The sequence below is a fragment of the Pan troglodytes genome, chromosome 8 (assembly GCF_028858775.2).
Source record: "Pan troglodytes isolate AG18354 chromosome 8, NHGRI_mPanTro3-v2.0_pri, whole genome shotgun sequence".
Classification (NCBI taxonomy): domain Eukaryota; kingdom Metazoa; phylum Chordata; class Mammalia; order Primates; family Hominidae; genus Pan; species Pan troglodytes.
The window spans coordinates 40,162,448-40,184,926 of record NC_072406.2 but is presented as its reverse complement, the minus strand read 5'-3'; the positions used below and the strand labels follow the sequence as shown (position 1 = coordinate 40,184,926).

The 22,479-nt window shown below is 40.5% G+C and overlaps 1 protein-coding gene and 1 non-coding gene across 25 annotated transcripts in view; both read left to right on the top strand.

Annotated features, from left to right (window-relative positions):
* The first annotated feature begins 436 nt into the window (after window positions 1–436).
* Window positions 437–22,479, top strand: part of ACBD5 (acyl-CoA binding domain containing 5) — a 47,142-nt gene continuing 25,099 nt past the window's right edge. The window contains exons 1-6 of one of the 24 annotated variants that reach the window (XM_063780552.1): window positions 616–767; window positions 2,364–2,529; window positions 7,622–7,742; window positions 11,005–11,077; window positions 19,356–19,470; window positions 19,569–19,601. In XM_063780552.1, the coding sequence (XP_063636622.1) occupies window positions 2,454–2,529; window positions 7,622–7,742; window positions 11,005–11,077; window positions 19,356–19,470; window positions 19,569–19,601 (418 nt within the window). In that variant the 5' untranslated portion in view covers window positions 616–767; window positions 2,364–2,453. Of the gene's footprint in view, window positions 2,175–2,248; window positions 2,530–7,621; window positions 7,743–11,004; window positions 11,078–19,355; window positions 19,471–19,568; window positions 19,602–22,479 lie in introns of those variants that run through there. The other 23 variants (XM_063780557.1, XM_063780553.1, XM_024346279.3 and 20 more) reach the window with 23 other exon arrangements.
* Window positions 10,509–10,570, top strand: LOC112204659 (U7 small nuclear RNA). Its single transcript, XR_002938331.1, has one exon. It is a non-coding gene; the product is annotated as a U7 small nuclear RNA (small nuclear RNA).

The following is a 22,479-nucleotide window of genomic DNA, read 5'->3' as shown; positions in this document are numbered from 1 at the left end:
GCAAATCCAAGATAGACTTTGGGCCAAGATAACCCTAAACCCGTTCATTTTCCTCAATCCCACCAGAAATCACCCTAAAGAGGAGGTTTATTTATTAAAAAAAAAAAAAAACTGAAACATCTATAGGTCACATTGATTATTTCCCATTAAAAATGAAAAGGATTCTATTAAATCCAATAAGGGGGAAATGAATATTCCTTCAATTTAGGTTTGTTCCTTTTATGGAATAAAGTAATAACGCGTTAAATAAGTGTCACTGCTTTTTAGCCACTCATACATTACCATTTGGAATTCTTTAGTATTTACAACCCAAAGTTGGTTCTCTAATCTATTTCTCATCTTTGTGTGATAATTTTACAAAATGTCCTCTTCATTTTTGAAGACAAAGAAACGTGAAACGTCCACGATCAAATGATTTCCCCCTGTGTTGTATTAGACAAACCCGAAGCAAAGCCTCCGGAGGGCGCTGGAGAAGCCGCAGCTGCAGACACCGCGACAGTCTCAAGACACTTAAGCTGGAAGCGAATGTGGCATTTCAAAGAGGCACGAAATGTAACCGGCTAGGAAGGAGGGATTCCGCCGCACGGCTCCCGCGTCCGCGGGACAGAGACGCCTAACCGGAAGAGCTAGCAGGAACGCCGGACGCCGCTGGGAGGCGTCCGGAAACGCGGCGGAGCGGCGGACTACATTTCCCATAAGCCCGCGGGGCAGGGCGAGGGGCGGGCGTCGGGGACATTACCGGACAGGCCTTGTCCGGCAATACCAAGGTAAATGCCGGCGCCGCGGCTCAGAGGGAAGAGTAACTTACGATCTGCGCCTAGATTTTTCCTAGTAACCCTCCTAACCCATCCCCCTAACTGACAAAAACGACTCTTCCATCCGGGAGACTTTGGGATTTCCGGGCTACAGGACTCCACCCCCCCACCACCTAGTCAGTCCCCCCACCAACGTTGGGCCTGGGGCACTTCCCAAATGCCTAAGGACGCAGGGGGTTGCGCTAGTAAGTTGAAGGCCCAGGGTACCCCCTTTCTAGGGTTGACGACCCGTAAAGACTCCTCATTGGCCCCGCCCTCTACGCCCAGTATCCTATTTTTAATTTTTTTTTAAATTATTGGTTTCTTAAATAGAGCCAGGGTATCGCCATGTTGCCCAGGCTCGTCTTGAACTCCTGGCCTCAAGCCATCCTCCCCACTCGACCTCTCAAAGTATCGAGATTACAGGCGTGAGCCACTGTGCCCGGCCGTCCCCATGCCCAGTCTCCTATTAAATCCTGCTGGAGGTGCCTGGCTCCCTGGGGCTGGGTGGAAAGGGTGGTGTAGGGGAAGTTGCCCTCCGTCCCAGCACAGTTTAGGAGCCGGCGACCTCCTCTCTCCTTCGGCTGCTCCTCGGACGTTTTTGGCTCAGGGCCGCGAAAACTGTCGAAGACCTGCGGGCCAGGGACTGCTGAGCACCTCCATCCAAGGTCCCCAATGCTTTTCTCCATCTACCCTTTAGAGTGGGTGTCACGATTGCCACTGGAAAGGCTAAGTGACTTGCCCTAAGTCACATAATTTAAATGGCAGAACTGGAGTTTCGCACAGAACCTGTCCCGACTTAAAGCCCTTTGCTTAGGCCCCATTTAACTTCCTCAAACCTTAACTTAGGAGAGTGCAGGCGCTGGGGACCGCAGAGTCATTTTTGTTGCCCAGCGGTGCCGTCGCGTGCAGCTTTGGGCCCAGGTGCAGAACCCAACCGCGCATCCCCAGCGCGCACTTCGTCCACCCGGCTGCCAGAGCGGACACATCGGTCCGGCCTCGGTTTCCCCCTTCTGAACAAAAGCGCGCACAGTGTGCTCCCCGCACCAAGCCGGGACTGTGGACCCCTGGACGGTTCTATCTCCTCCTTTCCCCGCTTGCCGGACCCTCCTCTGGGGACAGACGGACCGCGCGCGTCCTTGCCGCGGCGGCGGGTCGGGTGGGTGGGGTTTGCTGCACTGCCGCTGCGGCGGCGGCGGCGCCAGTGGGTCCTCCGGTGACTCTGGGGCGGGGCTGTGAGGAGGGCACGGACTGACAGACGGACTCCGGCGGAATGGGGGGTGTGGCCGCTCCGCCAGGGTCCCCAGGGTGGGAGAGCGGCTCCGCGGCCACCGATGCCCGGACCCCCTCTGTCTTCTGCTAGACATGCTCTTCCTCTCGGTGAGTTGTTTTGCTGTCGTCGCGGGCCGGATTCGTGGCCTTAGTCACGCCCCGGGGGAGGAGGAAGGAGCCGGGCCGCTTCGATCTGTGTGGCCTGGATAGGGCAGGGCAAAGGGGAACTGAGCCGCTTCGCTCCCGGGCCTCCTCCTTTTGGGGCATGTTGATCCGCGGCTGCGCTCCATGTTCCAGTTTCATGCAGGCTCTTGGGAAAGCTGGTGCTGCTGCTGCCTGATTCCCGCCGACAGACCCTGGGACCGGGGCCAACACTGGCAGCTGGAGATGGCCGACACGAGATCCGTGCACGAGACTAGGTTTGAGGCGGCCGTGAAGGTGATCCAGAGTTTGCCGAAGAATGGTACGTGCGCTGGGCCCCGGCTGTAGACGCTTCCTGCAGAGAGCCCCAAAGCCCCCTTTCACTTTCTGGTTCTAGTGTTGTTTATTTAGCCTTTTTTTCTGTGTAGGAGCCATTGAGTGGAAGGGGAGCTATTGAATATGAATTAATTACCTTTTGATCTTCCAAACCGGAGAAAAATCTAATATCCAGATTTTAAGTAGTTCATATTGTTGAAAACAAAAGTCTTGTCACTTAATGACTGCGGATTTGGGTGTGTTAAAAAATAAATCCGGGCCGGGCGCGGTGGCTCAAGCCTGTAATCCCAACACTTTGGGAGGCCGAGGTGGATGGATCACCTGAGGTCAGGAGTTCAAGACCAGCCTGACCAATATGGTGAAACCCCGTCTCTACTAAAAAAATACGAAAATTAGCCAGGCTTCGTGGCGTGCGCCTGTAGTCCCAGCTACTCGGGAGGCTGAGACAGGGAAATTGCTTGAACCCGGGAGGCAGAGGTTGCAGTGACCCGATATCGTGCCACTGCACTCCAGCCTGGGCGACAGAGCCAGACTCCATCTCAAACAAACAAACAAACAAAAATCTAGGCTGGGGATGCCTAATGCCACACACTCATAGGGTCTACCAGCTTAAGCGTTTTGAAAACTTTTGATATGAAGGGACAGAAAAGAAAGAATAACTATAGTCAATTGTGAAGTAATTTCTCTTTGTTTTAATAAATATGTATTTTCTATCTTTTTATTTGCTATTCCATTGTATAATGTTCTTTTTTATACTCATATTGGACCTTCTTTGCAGCTGGTGAGAAAAAAGTCATTCCAGTGGCTGATCTCCTTCTTGTATTTAATGTGCTATTTCTCTGGCTGCTTTTTAGATTTCTTTTCTATCTTTGGTTTTCAGCAATTTGACTAGTAGATGTGGTTTTTCTTCATATTAACCCTGTTCACGATTTGCAGAGCTTTTTGAATTTGTAATTTTATGTCATAGACCAATGCAAAGTTTTTGGCCATTAAATATTTTTCTCTGTTCTAAATGCAGAGTCTTAGAAGCAAGACGTACTTTTCAATTCATATCTTTCTACATTATATGAATTATATTTCACAATAAACATATTTATTTCTTTAGAGATGGAGTTTCGCTCTTGTTGCCCAGGCTGAAGTGCAATGGTACAATCTCAGCTCACCTCAACCCCCACCTCCCAGGTTCAAGCGATTCTTCTGCCTCAGCTTACCCAGCAGCTGGGATTACACCCGTGCATCACCATGCCCGGCTAATTTTGTATTTTTAGTAGAGACAGGGTTTCTCCATGTTGGTCAGGCTGATATTGAACTCCCGACCTCAGGTGATCTGCCTTCCTGGGCCACCCAAAGTGCTGGGATTACAGGCATGAGCCACCGCGCCCGGCCCAAGAAACATATTTAGAAAGTAATTGTAGGTGCTACTACTGTGCCACAGTTGCAAAACTAACTGAATACAACAATAATACGTTACTATAGTATTTAATATCATGATTTGTTTTCATTAATTATCATTAATTATCAATAATTTCAATAATTATAGGTAACAAATATTCAACACAAATCATTCAATAAAAATTCATTAAATGCAGATTCAGAAATTTTTAAAAACAAATATACACAAAATAGTGTTCCATTTGTAATTTCTTTCCTTCTATGGTGTTGTCTAAACTTTTTGTAATTTCAGACATTCTATTGGAGGAGGGCATATGGGGGACTGAAAGATAAGAAAGAACAAATAAAATATAAAAAATAGTATGAACTTATTTAGGTATTGATTTTTTAAGTCCCTGATTATTAGAGTTTATAGAAAGGTATGATTCTAAGAGTTTTATGTAAGTAGTATGTTTATACTTTCTTCTAAAGCACACGTTTTTATAGTTTTTTGAAAATTGGTAAAGCTAGACTGATGTCTCTAGGCCACTATGCCTGTTGACATTATGTACCACTTATTAGGAAACCTGTATAAAGTACAGTTTGTATGTACATAACATTTAAGAAAGTATTGCAAAGTTAACATACCCTATCGGCCGGGTGCGGTGGCTCACGCCTGTAATCCCAGCACTGTGGGAGGCCGAGGCGGGCTGATGCTGAGGCGGGCTGATCACGGGGCTGGCGGATCACAAGGTCAGGAGATTGAGACCATCCTGGCTAATACGGTGAAACCCCGTCTCTACTAAAAATACAAAAAATTAGCCAGGCGTGGTCGTGGGCGCCTGTAGTCCCACCTACTCGGGAGGCTGAGGCAGGAGAATGGCGTGAACCCAGGAGACGGAGCTTGCAGTGAGCCTAGATCACATCCCAGCCTGGGTGACAGAGCCAGACTCCGTCTCCAAATAAATTAAATTAAATTAAATTAAATTAAATTTAAAAAAAAAGATACCCTATCAGGCCAGGCGTGGTGGCTCACACCTGTAATCCCAGCACTTTGGGAGATCGAGGCAGGCCCTGAGATCAGGAATTCAAGACCAGCCTGGCCAACATGGTGAAACCCCACCTCTACTAAAAATACAAAAATTAGCTGAGTGTAGTGGCGAGTTCCTGTAATCCCAGCTACTCGGGAGGTTGAGGCAGGAAAATCGCTTGAACTTGGGAGGCGGAGGTTGCAGTCAGCTGAGATTGCGCCTGGGTGACAAGAGCCAGACTCCAACTCAAAAAAAAAAAAAAAAAGATATCCTATCAAATGGTAATTGTGTTGGACAACATCCAGTATGCTGTTATCCCCTGAAACTAAGTTGATATTAATTGAAGCAGAAGTTTGTTATAATGGATTATAAATATTTTTGTAATACTACTTTTAAACCATTTGATTTGCTCTGAATCATTATGCAAAGAGCAAGATCTTGGAGTTTTTTGTTCCTTGTTTCTCAATTCTTATTTAAGGCCTGAAATAGTAATGAATCCTATGGCATCTATGTTTGGTATGACCTTAACCTTTTAAAATTAAAATTCTTAGCTAATATTTCAAATACATATGAAGTACATCATGTGTGAGCAACTTGAGGACAGAAATCTTACTTGAGTGTCTTACACACAGACTACACTCAATAAATGTTCTCGGTTTTTGTATTTTTAATATCATTCACCTAAGCCAATAAACATATTTGGTTGACTTACTGAAGATATTTTGAGATTAGACTTTTGATGTTTTAAATTTAGATTTGTGTTATTTAAATAAGTGACCATTTTAAACTGTGGTTTCTCCATTTTTTTCCCTCTGCTTTATAAAGGATTGTATCATTAAAACACTATCTATTAGGTACTCCTAAATGTGCATATATTATACAGATAATTATTATAGTGATTTGAGAATTAATTATGCACTCTCGGCCAAACCTGAAACACTAGTTCTCAGTTTATCTCTGTGGTAATTTCCACAGCACAGCTTTTTTTTTTTTTTTTTTTGAGACCAAGTCTTGCTCAGCTGCCCAGGCTGTAGTGCAGTGGTGTGATCTTGGCTCACTGCAACCACCGTCTTCCAGGTTCAAGCAATTCTGTCTCAGCCTCCTGAGTAGCTGGGATTACATGCACCCACCGTCATGCCCGGCTAATTTTTGTATTTTAGTAGAGACGGGGTTTCATCATGTTGGCCAGGCTAGTCTTAAACTCCTGACCTCCGGTGATCCGCCTGCCTCGGCCTCCCAAAGTGCTAGGATTACAGGTGTGAGCCACTGTGCCTTGCCCACAGCTCTTATAAACTGCTAGCTTATGCAATTTACAAATTTTAAAAAATATCTTGTTACAATTGTTATTTTTAAAATTTTGTCATAAGGGTAATATACACTGATGTTTAAAACTTTTTTAAAAACACATAAGTGAAAAGGAAAATAATTTGTATACTTACTATTCAGAGATAGTCTTTAAACATTTTATGTTTATCTTTCTACTGTACTTTTTATGTATATAAATATTTTGCCAAAAGGTATCATATTACATATGTTGTTTTTAAACTTATTTTTCTAAATTTATAGTAGATCATGGAACTTATACCATTATTTATATTTTTCTACAATATAACTTTTTAGGGCTACAGTTATAAATTGTCCTGTTATATTTATATATCATAATTATTTAAACAGCTATTATAAAACATTAACATTCCAATTTTTCAGTTATTGAGAATACTGCAACTTATAGCACTTGCTTATACAATTCGAATTTTTTTTTTTTTTTTTTTTGAGACAGGGTCTTTCTCTGTCACCGAGGCTGTAGTGCAGTGGTGTGATCACAGCTCACTGCATCCTTGACCTCCCCAGACTCAGGAGATCCTCTCTGCTTAGGCTCCTGAGTAGCTGGGACTACAGGGTGTGCCATCACACCCAGCTAATTTTTGTTTTTATTTGTAGAGACAGGGTTTTGCTATGTTGCCCAGGCTGGCCTTGAACTCCTGGGGTCAGGTGATCTGCCCACCTCAGCCTCACAAAGTGCTGGGATTACAGACATGAGCCACCACAACTGGCCAATTAAAAAATTTTAAACATGAGAAAAATTATAGATATGCTAGAAACATATATGAAGAATTATCCTCAAATTGATGTCTCCAAAATTACAGAGGTAGGAAGTGAGAAATCTATTTTATCTTAGATTAATTCTTTTTCTACCATAGTGTATACTCTTTGGCTTAAGCCCCAAATTCCTTATCTACTGAGAATTTGAAATTTGGCAGAGTATACATATAACTTTTTCACTTACACTAGTCAGTTTTGATTTGTCATAAGCTTTGAATAAAAGTACATTATTACGATTGCTTAATAATAGTTATTCTATATTTTAGTATGTTTTTAAAGAGACATTTGCAGGTTATTTTGGTTATATCTACAGCATGTCTATTCATGTATTCTTTTATTTATTGAACCATCTTAGGCATTGCTATTAAAGTTTAAAATCTCAGAGTGTTTTGAAATCAAAGAAGCAAGCAACTAACAGAACCATAACTTTTGTTTCTATAAGCTAGAAATAAATCATTATCTAAAGTATTAATGCAATATAAAATCACTATTAGTATAGCTAAGCTAATTTATAACCTGAGATTATCAGTTGTATTCCCCAGGTGATTTGTATTTAATGTGTGTTTCCAACAGGTTCATTCCAGCCAACAAATGAAATGATGCTTAAATTTTATAGCTTCTATAAGCAGGCAACTGAAGGACCCTGTAAACTTTCAAGGCCTGGATTTTGGGATCCTATTGGAAGATATAAATGGTAATTTTTTGTGTAGAGCTATGCAAGAATTTAAATTTTAATGACATAATTATCATATGGCTGTTACTTAAGTGGTTATATTCTGTGCAGAAAGTGTCCTAGGTATTGGGTACAATTTTTATCCTCCAGGTTTTCTTTTTTGTTTGTTTGTTTTTGAGATGGAGTCTCACTCTGTTGCTCAGGCTGGAGTGCAGTGGCAGGATCTCGGCTCACTGCAGCCTCTGCCTCCTGGGTTCAAGTGATTCTCCTGCCTCATCTTCCTGAGTAGGTGGGATTACAGATGCGCGCCACCACGCCCAGCTAATTTTTGTATTTTTAGTAGAGACAGAATTTCACTATGTTGGCCAGGCTGGTCTCGAACTGCTGGGTTCAGGTGGTCCGCCCACCTCGGCCTCCCGAAGTGCTGGGATTACAGGCGTGAGCCACGATGCCCAGCCTTCCCAGGTGCTCTTAGTACGATTTTACACAAATAGGAAAATCTTGGGGAGGAGAGGAAAACAGTAAAACCAAAAGGGATAGGTGCATCAAAGATAAAGAAGCATTATCAGTTAATCTTTACTTTCATGGAGTTTTTCCCTTTTTTTTTTTTTTTAAGGCAAGAGCAACTCCCAACCTAAGTTAAATAAACAAACTTTTAACTGCCTCTTTTGCCTGCAAGAAAAATAATGGCTTTTCCTTGTTTGTACTGAGCCTTGAAGATAATAAATAACTAGGAATATGACTCAGGTACTGCCATGCTAACTTTTTATCTAAGCCATCACTTCTGACCTACTGTAATTGAATAGAAATTTGATTTTTTATATACTTAAAAGAATTCTAAACTAAAAAGTATACTTAAATGAATTATAAACTATAAACTAAAAGAATTATAGATACAGGTACCTGTACTCATCCGTGCTGTTTTCCCAGTTGACTAACAGTTGATACTCTAATACAATTGAAGCCTTCACAAATGTCTGAGAAAAGTCAATTTTAGACTGTACATTATGAACAGAATATGCTAATTGGTGAAGCATGTTTTATTTATTTATTTATTTTTGAGATGGAGTTTCACTCTTGTTGCCCAGGCTGGAGTGCAATGGCGTGACCTCAGCTCACCGCAACCTCTGCCTCCCAGGTTCAAGCGATTCTCCTGCCTCAGCCTCCTGAGTAGCTAGGATTACAGGCATGCGCCACCACGCCTAGCTAATTTTGTATTTTTAGTAGAGACAGGGTTTCTCCATGTTGGTCAGGCTGGTCTTGAACTCCCAACATCAGGTGATCTGCCCGCCTCGGCCTCCCAAAGTGGTGGGATTATAGGCGTGAGCCACCCCCCACTCCCGCCCCGGTGGTGAAGCATGTTTTAAAACCCACACCTTTTTTTTGGACACAGGGTCTCACTCCCATCACTCAGGCTGGAGTGTAGTGGCACCATCATGGCTCACTGCAACCTCTGCCTCCTGGGCTCAAACAATTCTCCCACCTCAGCCTCCCTAGTAGCTGAGACCACATGCTTGTGCCACCACACCCGGCTAATTTTTTAAATTTTTTCCTAGACGGGGTTTGCATGTGTTGCCCAGGCTGGTCTCAAATTCCTGGTCTCAAGTGATCCACCTGCCTTGGCTGGGATTACAGGTGTGAACCACCATGCCACACCAGTTTTTTTTTTTTTTTTTCCCTTCAGGCGGAGTCTCACTCTGTCACCCAGGCTGGAGTGCAGTGGCGCGATCTTGGCTCACTGAATCTCCGCCTCCCAAGTTCAAGCAATTCTCCTGCCTCAACCTCACGAGTAGCTGGGATTACAGGCGCGTGCCACCACGCCTGGCTAATTTTTGTGTCTTTAGTAAAGACAGAATTTCACCATGTTGGCCAGGCTGGTCTTGAACTCCTGACCTAAAGTGATCCGCCCGCCATGGCCTCTGAAAGTGCTGAGATTACAGGCGTAAGCCACTGTGCCCTGCCCATTTTTGTTTGTTTGTTTTTTCCCCACACATTGTGATGCTCAGTTTCTTCACCCTGAACTGGAAGTGCCATAAGCTTGTTTTAAGATTTCTTAGTTCTCTACTTTCCTTTAAGATCTTTATGAATTGTCACAAAATAACAGGTTAAATGAAATAGTAATATGTTATTATTTCATATAACTTAATTTTAGTAGTATTAAATATTATTTAATATAATTTGATTTGCCCATTTTAAGAAGATTTAATTATTTGCTTCATGTTTTTCCCCTAGAATTGACCTTTGGTGGAGTTAAACTCCTTTGGGGAAAAACATATAAAAATGGAGGTTTACATGTCAGGCAAAAATTTGAAAGAACTATTATTATTTAGGGGTTTAAAAATTTCCTGTCTCTCACATTTTCAGTATCCTAGAAGTGAGAAACCATTTCCATTTTTAGTTCAAATGTACAAGTTAGGCTCTTATTTAAATTAATAGAACCTGTTAACCAAAATGTCTGTTCATTTAAAACATGGCTGGCTGGGTGCAGTGGCTCATCCCTGTAATCCCAGCACTTTGGGAGGTCAAAACGGTGGATCACATGAGGTTAGGAGTTCGAGACCAACCTGGCCAACGTGGTGAAACTCCATCTCTACTAAAATACAAAAATTATCTGGGTGTTGGGGTGCATGCCTGTAATCCCAGCTACTCAGGAGGCTGAGGCAGGAGAATCTCTTGAACCCAGGAAGTGGAGGTTGCAGTGAGCCAAGACCACACCACTGCACTCCAGCCTGGGCAACAGAGCGAGACTCTGTCTCAGAAAAAAAAAAAAAAAAAAAACCCATGCCTGAGTGTTACAGCTCTTTTAGAATTTTTCTAGCAGGCTTTCCGGTCTTTACCAGAAAGCCTATTGAGAAATTTATATTAAAAAGAAAAAGAAAAAATAAAACATGCCTGTGACAATTAATGTAGTCTTCTACACTTGATCTTAGCCAAAACCTGAGAAGCAATAATGTAGTCTTCTAAAATGTATATTTCTGTTACTGTTCTTTGTAATAATATAAAAACTTTGAAGGGTTCTTATCAAATATTTATGAATGGTCTGTAGTCTCTGGTACATTACTACATAGATGGGTTATATACTTATTTGTTTTAAATACTATTTAATTTGCTAGTTTATTTGCTGTGATAATTTGCTTCATGGTAGCACATTTAAGACAATCCTGTTATGGCTTTAAGTAGAACCTGTTTTAATTAGTAACCCTATAGCATCAACTATAAATTGTATTCTGAGCAATTAAAATCAGATGTCTCTTTGTCATTTTGTGGATACTTTCATTTCTAGGGATGCTTGGAGTTCACTGGGTGATATGACCAAAGAGGAAGCCATGATTGCATATGTTGAAGAAATGAAAAAGGTAGGGAAAATAATTCACAGTTAAAATGAAAATTCAGAGCAGCTCTAATTTAATTTGGTTATCAGACAAATTAGCTGCTTTGCTTTAAGGAGATTGTAGTATGTTATACAATAGAATCTAGATTATTGGATTTGTTAGGACTTTTCTGCTTCATTAAAGTTCATCTTAAGATAAATGTTTTTTCCCTAAGATATATCACACTGTGATGATGTGATGTTTTATTTTGTTTTTGTTTTGAGATGGAGTCTTTCTCTGTAGCCCAGGCTGGAGTGCAGTGGCATGACATTGGCTCACTGCAATCTCCGCCTTCCAAATTCAAGCAATTCTCCTGCCACAGCCTCCCGAGTAGCTGGGACTACAGGTGCACACCACTACACCCAGCTAATTTTTGTATTTTTAGCAGAGATGTTGTTTTTCCATGTTGGCCAGGCTGGTCTTGAACTTCTGACCTCAAGTGATCCACCTGCCTCAGCCTCCCAAAGTGCTGGGATTACAGGCATGAGCCACTGCGCCTAGCCTGTTTTTTGGTTTTTAATCTCCCCTATCTTTCTCTATAGTCAACTTCTGGAGAAAGTGTAGAAATAGTAATCTTTGAAAATATTGAAATCCCTTACTCAGGAGTCTAGGAAGTAGCTGGACTCTCTTGAAAGTATTTCTGCTTTGGAACTTTTTACTTAGTTCAACAATGTTCTCATGCAAGTTTTCACTCGTAAATTGAGGTAGGTATTCTCATCACTGGACTGTTGTAAGAAGTCACATTTTTCTGTGAGTACATAGATCCTTCAGAAGCAGAATAAGATAAGGAAGTTTTCAGGTTCTCTGCTAACTAGTAAGGAGGGGCATTCATTATTAACTAGCTCTTTTAAGTGTGTCAAAGGCATTCTTTTGAGGAGCAAGTATATGAAGAAATTATGAATTTTAAAGATGATCATAGAGTCTTTTTTTTTTTTTTTTGAGATGGAGTCTCACTCTGTTACCCGGGCTGGAGTGCAGTGGCATGATCTTGGCTGACTGCAACCTTCACCTCCTGGGTTCAAGAGATTCTCCTGCCTCAGCCTCCCAAGTAGCTAGGATTACAGGTGCGCACCACTACACCTGGCTAATTTTTGTATTTTTAGTGCAGACGGGATTTCACGATGTTGGCCAGGCTGGTCTCAAATTCCGGACCTCAGGTGATCCACCTGCCTTGGCCTCCCAAAGTTCTGGGATTACGGGCGTTAGCCACCATGCCCGGCAGAGACTTTTTTATAAAGAACCATTTTTATGTTAGACATGGATCAGAGGTTGTGAAATCTAAGTTTTATAATTTTAAATAAATTATCTTTGAACATAAAGAAAATCTGTAAAAAGGAATAGTTTTTTGCCACATGATTTGATGGTATTAATCTCTGTAGTAATTTTTGTTATTACTAGATTTAGACTTGTTTTTTGTTTTCTTTTTAAATTTCTTCTACATTGCTCATAGTCATGCCCTTTATTGCATTCTTGCAGTTTTTATTTGGTAGACTTTGTAACCAAGGGCAGAGTTTCGTTCTTTTGGCTATTAACTATGTCAATAACACAGTAACAAATAGGCCTTTCAAAAGCAGAGAACGAAAGGTAATCTAAAGCCTTTTGGTTTCATAACTATTTCTCTCTCTTTTTTTTTTTTTTACCTTAAATTTCTTTATAATTTTTAGGACATACTTCTATAACATAAAGTTGAATTGACACATTAAGTAAAATTTACTCATTTGTCCTATTCAATTGTGTTAATTAATGGTATAGCCACATTTTAAAGTTGGAGGACGATGAGGCAATGTGTATTCTGCCTTTTTCCCTAAGAAAGATTAAAACTATATTGCTGCTGAAATACCTATAACTCCTTTAATTAAAATAATTTACTCTTTTCATTCACACTTTAAAAATTTCATTGCGTATTGTGAATATGACAAAGTTTACAGTGCAATTTTAGAGGTAAACCTAAAAATATCAAGATATCCATAAATTAAAAATTTGATTACTCTTTTGAATTATTTTTAGAGTTTAGCTTTATGACTATCAGTTAATAAAATTGCGTGTTTCTAAATAATGTTGTGGGATAGTACATTATCCCAAAGATTTGATTATTGAATTTGGGACTTATTCTAATTTCAATAATTTACTAATTGAAGCACTTGTTAAATTACCTCCTTAAATATAGTTTTTGTCATTATTCTTTTTTTTTTGAGACAGGATCTGGTTCCGTTGTCCAGGTTGGAGTGCAGTGGTGCGTGCCTCAGCCTCCCGAGTAGCTGGGATTACAGGGGCATGCCGTCACGCCCAGCTAATTTTTAGTATTTTTAGTAGAGATGGGGGTTTCACCATGTTGGCCAGGCTGGTCTCGAACTCCTGACCTCAGGTGATACACTCACCTCGGCCTTGCAAAGTGCTGGGATTACAGGCATGAGCCACCGTGTGCCTGGCCTGTCACTGTCATTATTCTTTACAGTATAAATCTCATTTTGTGTCTTTGCAGTCAGAGGTTTCAGCAATCTTATTAATTTAACTATATTTTATAATGATGTTTTGTAGAAAGTGACTTTTCATAATTTATAAGTTGTTCCATGAAATATCACTGAGAAAGTTGATTGAATAAAAAATTCTTTTAACGCCGGCTGTGGTGGCTCAGGCCTGTAATCCCAGCACTTTCCGAAGCCGAGGCGGGCGGATCACCTGAGGTCAGGAGTTTGAGACCAGCCTGGCCAACATGGCGAAACCCCGTCTCTACTAAGAATACAAAAAAATTAGCCTGGCGTAGTGGCATACGCCTGTAATCCCAGCTACTCGGGAGGCTGAGGCAGGAAAATCGCTTGAACCCGGGAGGCAGAGGTTGCAGTGAGCCGAGATTGCGCCGCTGCACTCCAGCCTGGGTAACAGGGCAATAATCTGCCTCAAAAAAAAAAAAAAAAATATATATATATATATATATAAACATAATAGGATTATGTTTTATAGAAAATTGCTTTTCATAATTGATAAAGTGTCCCATAAAATGTCACTGAAAATCTTAATGGAATAAAACATTATTTTAATATAATGTAATAGGATTTTAGCTTTGAGGGAAAGTAATGTGGTTTGAGGAGTGGGAGAAATGCATGTTTCATTCAATAAGGTTTATTTATAGAAGTATAAAATTCTTTTTTTTTGAGACAGAGTCTCGCACTGTCGCCTGGGCTAGAGTGTAACGGCGCCATCTTGGCTCACTGCAGCGTCCGCCTCCTCGGTTCACACCATTCTCCTGCCTCAGCCTCCCGAGTAGCTGGGATTACAGGCGCAAACCACCACGTCTGGCTAATTTTTTGTATTTTTAGTAGAGACGGGGTTTCAAACTATGTTGGCCAGACTGATCTCAAACTCCTGACCTCGTGATCTTCCCACTTCGGCCTCCCAAAGTGCTGGGATTATAGGCATGAGCCACCACGCCCGGCCAAAATTCTATTTTTTTTTTTGTACAAATTTAGGCTCTCTTCTGGGGATTTCCAGAATATTCAGCTAACATTTGAATAATGTGCCTTATGTCTGTTGAATTTAAAAAGAGATGGGTGTACTAAACCCTGGCTACACATTAAAATCACTAGGGGATCTTGTGAAAAAATAGAAATGCCCCAGGATGACCCCAGACTAATTATTTCAGGATTTCTAAGAGATTGGGATAATCACTGTAATAGAGGGAGGATTCGAGGATGGTCTCATTAAAGATGGAATCTCGGCCGGGCGCGGTGGCTCATGCCTGTAATCCCAGCACTTTGGGAGGCTGAGACAGGCGGATCACCTGAGGTAAGAAGTTGGAGACCAGCCTGGACAACATGGTGAAACTCCATCTCTACTAAAATACAAAAATTTAGCTGGGCGTGGTGGCGGGCGCTTGTAATCTCAGCTACTAGAGGGGCTGAGACAGAAGAATCACTTGAATTAAGGAGGCGGAGGTTGCAGGGAGCCGAGATCACACCATTGCACTCCAGCCTGAGCAACAGAGCGAGACTCTGTCTCAGAAAATAAATAAATAAATAAAGATGGAACCTGAAAGTTGCCATGGCAGAGGGTCTAGTCCATAGCTCAACAACTCTAGACCACCAACTGTCTCTGAGTACTGAGGGTTGGCTTTTGTTTTAAGGTTTCACTCATAGTAAACATCTTTTGCAGATTGAGGGAAAAAACAAATGCCAGTTTCTTAAGTTAAAGTGAGTGATAGGCTTCTAGTGATCAGCATACTCAGAATTGATATCTAGGTCACTCTTCAAAAGGTTAGAAGCTCTTGGGAGACTGAGTTAGTGATTTCCATTGAACAGAGAGTAGAGCATTAGGATTTGGATGGCTTTAAGAGATGTGGTAATTTTGGACCAAAAAAGCCTGAGGAATTTAGTCTTCGCTTTCTTAAGAGTATATCTACACCTTTCCAGTATATTTTCATCATGTAGAAATGATGTCTCTCACTGAGGAAAAGTGCTGGACAGACCTAGAAAAATTATGGGGCTTTGGATGCCTCTTTTCTGGTGTCCATGCAGCTTACCAGATATTTCTGTCAAAACATTCTTCATTTGGTTGGGTTATAATATATTAAATTAGCTTAGTTAACTTATAACTTTAGACCAGGGGTGGCCAATCTTTTGGCTTCCCTGAGCCACACTGGAAGAAGAATTATTTTAGGCCACACATAAAATACACTGATACTAACGATAGTTGGTGAACTAAAAAAAAAAAAAAAAAAAAAAAAAATCGCAAAAAAAATCAGAATGTTTTAAGAAAGTTTACGAATTTGGGCCAGGCGCAGTGGCTCACACTAGTAATCCCAGCTAGTAATCCCAGCACTTTGGGAGGCCGAGGTGGGTGGATCTCTTGAGGTCAGGAGTTCCACACCAGCCTGGGTAACATGGTGAAACCCCGTCTCTACTAAAAATACAAAAAAGTTAGCTGATCATGGTGGTGCATGCCTATAGTCTCAGCTACTCGGGAAGCTGATATAGGAGAATTGCTTGAACCCCAGAGGCAGAGGCTGCACTCCAGCCTGTGCGACAGAGTGAGACGCTGTCACAAAAAAATTTTAAAAAAAATTAAAAAAAAAAAGAAGTTTACGAATTTGTGTTGGGTATTTAAAGCCGTCTTGGGCCACATGCTGCCCGAGGACTGCAGATTGGACAAGCTTGGTTTAGATAACATCTTCTCTGAGGGTAGGTAGTAGTTACCTAGACTGAGATTTGCCTGTGTCTGCTTGTGTGTGTGTGTGTGTGTGTGTGTGTGTGTGTGTGTGTGTAGTCTGTATCTCATGTGTGTACATGTGCACCATTTCTTGTATTTCAATATTGGTGTCAGGGAGATAATTTTGCAAATGGCTGGGGATCATTCTTGGTTTGTGTATGTTTAAAGTTGCTTCCTCAGAGAATAACCTCTTCAAAAGGGTGGAGGCAAGGGCTGAAAAACTTCCTATTGGGTACTGTGTTTACTGTATGGGTGACTGGATCAATAGAAGCCCAAATTTCAGCATCACACAGTATACCCTTGTAACAAACCTGCACATGTACCCTCTGAATCTAAAAGAAAAAGAAAAAACAAAGAGAGTAACTTCATCAATTTTGGATGTGTCTTGTTTTGGCTACTGTGTCTTCACTATATTAACTACTGAAATTCTGGTTTGTTGAGAGAATGAATACTCAGTTAATATTTGCTTAGTGCCAATGGATATTCCTTTTATTTCGTTCTGACACTTCAGTCCACAGTTTACTCTTTTACCCTATGGGGCATGAGAAACCCAAATGCTGAATTTAGTAGCCTTAAAAATAAGGACAAAGTTAAGAAAGAGATCTTTTAATAAGCCTTGAGAAGTAGAGGTGTTGCTTGGTGGTCAGGATGTGGTATGCAATTGGCTTACTAGATTCTGCTAACTGAAGTCTTTATATTACGGCAGTGTGGGATAGTGTAAAGGGTGCTGATTTATGTTTGAATTATTTCTCTGCCATTTATTAGTTGTGACTTGGTCACATTAAACATTTCTCTTGGTTTGAATCTGATTTATCTCAGAATTATTATTATAATTCAAATATATTACAACTCAGATATTTATAATAAACAATAAAACATTCCTCCACATGGCCCTAGCCTCATAACAAATGTTTCCTTTAGCAAAAAGAAATTTTGTGATTAAAGCATTCCTTTCACAGTACATTCAGAGGAGCAGCAATCAGATAATTTACTACAAGCTGTAAAATTAAATTATAATCACTAGAACCAGTTATTGTTAACATAGTTCATTCTGTGTAATCTCTCTCAACAACCTCCTCCTACACATACAACACAGTGGGGAATGGTGTTGATGAGCATGTAATCCTATCAGAGTTGCTGACTACCATAGACCACCAATGATCCATCTTGTATTTGGTTTAGAAATAAAAGCATGTTGTTTGAACAAGAATTTTAGGGTTTTGGCCAGGCACAGTGGCTAACACCTATAACCCCAGCACTTTGGGAGGCCGAGGTGGGCAAATCACTTATGAAGGTGTCTGAAATTGCGTGAAGGTGAGAACTGCTCGAACCAGGAAGGTGGAAGTTGCAGTGAGCCGAGATCGCGCTGCTGCACTGCAGCCCGGGTGATGATGGAGCGAGACGCTGTCTCCAAAAAAAAAAAAAAAAGAAAGGAAGAGAGAGAGAGAGAGAGAGAGAGAGCCAGTTCTGGTATCTTTTTTTTTTGGAAACAGAGTATCACTCTGTTGCCCAGGCTGGAATGCAGTGGTGTGATGTTGGCTCACTGCAACCTCCACCTCCTGGGTTCAAGCAATTCTCTCGCCTCAGCCTCCCAAGTAGCTGGGATCACAGGTGCATGCCACCAAGCCTGGCTAATATTTGTATTTTTAGTAGAGATGGGGTTTCACCATGTTGGACAGGCTGGTCTCAAACTCCTGACCTCAGGTGATCCTCCTGCCTCGGCCTCCCAAAGTGCTGGGATTACAGGCGTGAGCCACCACGCCCGGCCCCTGTTATCATATTAAACATCCTGTGATTAGCACACACAGAGCTGACTTTATCCTTTTTAATATCTGCAAAATATTTCAAATCTAGAAGTACTTTAATTTCTTTGATCAGTCACCAATTGATGGCTGTTTAGTTAAATACCTTTTCAGTTAATTTACCTTGTTCTTTAAATTTGGTGATTCTAAATTGGCCCATATTTATGAAGGTGTCTGAAAGTGACTACAATTTCCTACTTTACTTTTGTGCCCTGTTAGAAATACTACACTACCTTATTGTTAAAGAACAGACATCATAATTTTACTCTAACTTCGATTTTCTATTTCATTTAATGAAAGCCCCTAGTTTTTTTGTTTGTTTCCTTTATTTTTTTGGAGACAAGATCTCGCTCTGTTGCCTAGGCTGGAGTGCAGTGTGGTGTGATCATGGCTCACTGCAGCCTCAATTTCCTGGGCTCAAGAGATCCTTCCACCTCAGCCTCCCGAGTAGCTGGGACTACAGGCGTGCACCGCCATGTCTGGATAATTAGACAATTTTTTTTTTTTTTGTAGAAATGGGCCCTTACTATGTTGCCCAGGCAAGTCTCGAACTCCTGGGCTCAAGCCATCCTCCTCCTGCTTTGGCCTGCCAAAGTGCTGGGATTACAGGTGTGAGCCATTGCACCGTGCCCCCTAGCTTTAATACACAATTTATAAGTTATTGTATAAAATTTTACATGAAGCTCATGTAAAATAGTCTTCAAAATGAGAACACTTTTAGATCTTTAATATACTTGAAGCTTTTCTAGGAGTGTATATACTTTTTTTAAAGGATTCCTTTTATTTTATTTTTTAATTTTTGGAGATGGCATCTCACTCTGTCACCAAGCCTGGAGTGCAGTGGTGCCATAATGGCTCACTGTAGCCTCGACCTCCCAGGCTCATGTAATCCTCCCACCTCAGCCTCTGGAGTAGCTGGGACCACAGACACACACCACCGTGCCTGGTTAATGTTTTTTAAAAAATTTTTAAGAGACAGGGTCTCACTGTGTTGCCAAGGCTGGTCTCAAACTCCTGGGCTCAAGCCATCCTCCTGCCTTGGCCTCCCAAAGTGCTGGGATTACAGGCATGAGCCACCATCTCACCCGGCCACAGTGTGTATACATTAAGTATGTAATTAATGTAGATCCTTCAGAGAGTCTATTATGAATGTCAAATATTAAAATTATTGACAAATTGGAAATAGGAGATTATTTGATACTAGTGGAGATCAAATTAAGAGTTTGTGATTTCACAATATTTGTTTCTTTTGATTACAGATTATTGAAACTATGCCAATGACTGAGAAAGTTGAAGAATTGCTGCGTGTCATAGGTCCATTTTATGAAATTGTCGAGGACAAAAAGAGTGGCAGGAGTTCTGATATAACCTCAGGTTGGACTATTTTACCTATTTTTAAATTCATCAACTGATATATTATGCACATATTAATATTTGTATCTCTGATTTTTTTTCTTACTTTCACGCGCCAGTCCGACTGGAGAAAATCTCTAAATGTTTAGAAGGTAGGAATCATGAAATCATGTAAAAGTTTTGTTTAAAATTTACATGTCAAAAGAATTCTGCACAAACTTACAGAACTTACAATCTTGTCACCCAGGAGTTTTCATTCCAGGAAAACACATTGTATGAAGTTCCAAAACATTATAAACCCTTAAAATTTTAACCCTTAAGTGGTAAGCTATTAAAATACACCAGGTAGTTTACTTAGTATATTCGAAATTATAGCAGAATTCATGGTTTTATTTTGATAGATCATGTTTTCTATTTTGCTTTGAGAATTACGTTAATAGTACTTTGAATTCAATGATTTACTAGCTAATTTTAAAATGGATATGTTGGCCAGGTGTGGTGGCTCATGCCTGTAATCCCAGCACTTTGGGAAGCGAAAGCGGGCAGATCACCTTGAGGTCAGGAGTTCAAGACCAGACTTGCCAACTTGGTGAAACCCCGTCTCTACAAAAAACACAAAAATTAGCCAGGCATGGTGGCACACGCCTGTGATCCCAGCTACTTGGGAGGCTGAGGCACAAGAATCACTTGAACCCAGGAGGTGAAGGTTGCAGTGAGACGAGATCACTCTGCTGCACTCCGGCCTGAGCAACGGAGTGAGATGCTGTCTCAAAAAAAGAAAAAAACAAACAAAAAAAGAAATTATAAATAGATGTGTTTAGGGTGTGGTTTAACTGTAGCATAGTAAGCTAATGCAAGACAGTTAATTCATTTAGCTTGTTTTCTTTTTTCTTTATTTCGGTTCAAGCATCTCTGCATGGATTACAATTTCTATTTTTTTTTTTTTTTTAGAATTTTGTCTTCATGTACACAAAGGATTGAAAGGGTTATGTTTTGCATACTTGTAGGAGTTGAATAAAATGGGAGATTTGTTGGTATTAACTAAACATTTGATCTTGAATTTTTTTTAGAAAGCAGAGTGAAATGAGACCACAAGAGTCAATTTAAGAGAAAATTATATACCCTTTAAATAAAAATCGCCTGGCATCCCCTTTTTTTCCCTTGACATCCCTATTTATAAGACATCTTTTAATAACTGACAATAATGGCAGCATTTCAGAATAGTAATCTTCCTGTGCTGAAATCGGTCCTTGTCACGGTCATAAACCACGTGCAAGTAGTACTGACTGCTTACTGGGCATAACTCTACCACATCATTCTACATCTGATTTGCTTACAGAAGTCAAATATTAACAAGTAGTCCTTCTTACAAGGCATGCTTATTTAATTCAGAGAAAAAACTAAATGTTTTCTTCTTTTCTTTTCTTTTTTTTTTTTTTTTGAGATGGTGTCTTCCTCTGTCACACTGACTGGAGTGCAGTGGTCCCATCATGACTCACTGCAACCTCCACCTCCTGGGTTCAAGCAATTCTCCTGACTTAGCCTCCCAGGTAGCTGGGATTACAAGTGTACACTTGTATTCTTGTATGGCTAATTTTTGTATTTTTAGTAGAGCCAGGGTTTTGCCATGTGGGCCAGGCTGATTTCGAACTCCTGACCTCAGGTAATCCTCCCAACTCAGCTTCCCAAAGCACTGGAATTAAAGGCATGAGCAATTGTACCCTGCCAGAAAAAAAAATTAAATGTTTTATGTATGTCAGGCATGTTGGGATGCAGAGGGAAATAAATCTGGATCTGCTGCTGTGGTGTCCAGCCAATGGCCAGAGGCAGATATTTAAACAGCTAATTATAAAACAAAGAAGAGTAAATAATAGTAATAAAGGTGCAGGCTCACAGCTACCTAGCTATAACTTACAATTTTAAAAATCTTTAAAGACCAGAAGTTTTTTGGTAAACTCATTTGGCAGCAAAACCTGTCTGATATGAACTAAAAATCTGGGGAGTAAAACCTGACCTGAAGTAAAACGAGGGTATTTTGAGTCTCTTTCCTCTTTAATGTAACTATTTATATGTTTTGCTGCAAAAATCACATTCTCTTTTTAGTGAGAGCTGCCTTAGACTCTATTGGATGTGTTACATAATATACCAAATGGCATATGTACCATATAACCTTTGCAAAATTAGAAAACTTGAGATTTCAAAATGTATCTGGATCCAAGGGTTGTAAGTAAGGGATTGTGGACCTGCACCATAATTTTTTTAACCTGAGCCATTCTGGTGGACATTTAGGTTATTTACTCCTTTGATCTTCAGAAAATACTGCTGAGAATATAACCACGTACATTTGTCCTTTCACATATGTGAAAGCATATCTGTAAGAAATATTAGAAATGGAATTAGAAATGTTTGATGTTTGTAATTTTGTAAGATATTACCAAATTGCAAAACAGTTTGCAGTCTTGCCTTTTTTTTTCTAAACAAAGCATTTCCTTAAAAGTAGCCATTTAGGTCCAATAGAACAGATGTATCAGTTTTACATTGCCATTTTCAGAATATACATATACAGTAAGTTTTGAAATCAGGAATGATGAGTCCTCCAATTTTGTTATTTTTCAAGATTGTTTTGGCTAATCTTGATCCCTCGCATTTTCATATGAATTTTAGAATCTGCATGTCAATTTTTGCAGAAATGCCAGCTTGGATTTTGATACAGATTGCAGTGAATTTGCAGATCATTTTGGGGAGTATTGTTACCTCAAAAATATTGTCTTTCAATCCATGTTCTCAAAACAGTGTCCAGTAACCAACAGCATTGGTAACAAATGTGATCTTTATAGAAATTTGGAATCTTAGATCACCCTAGACATACTAATTCAGAATCTGCATCTTAAATAGCTCTCAGGAGATTTGTATGCACATTAAAGTTGAGAAGCTCTGATGTATTTACCCTCGGGATATAGCTTTGGCCACTTGGACAATTTGCTTTTGTAAGTGATTGATCACATTAATGGATACTTTAAGAAAAAAACT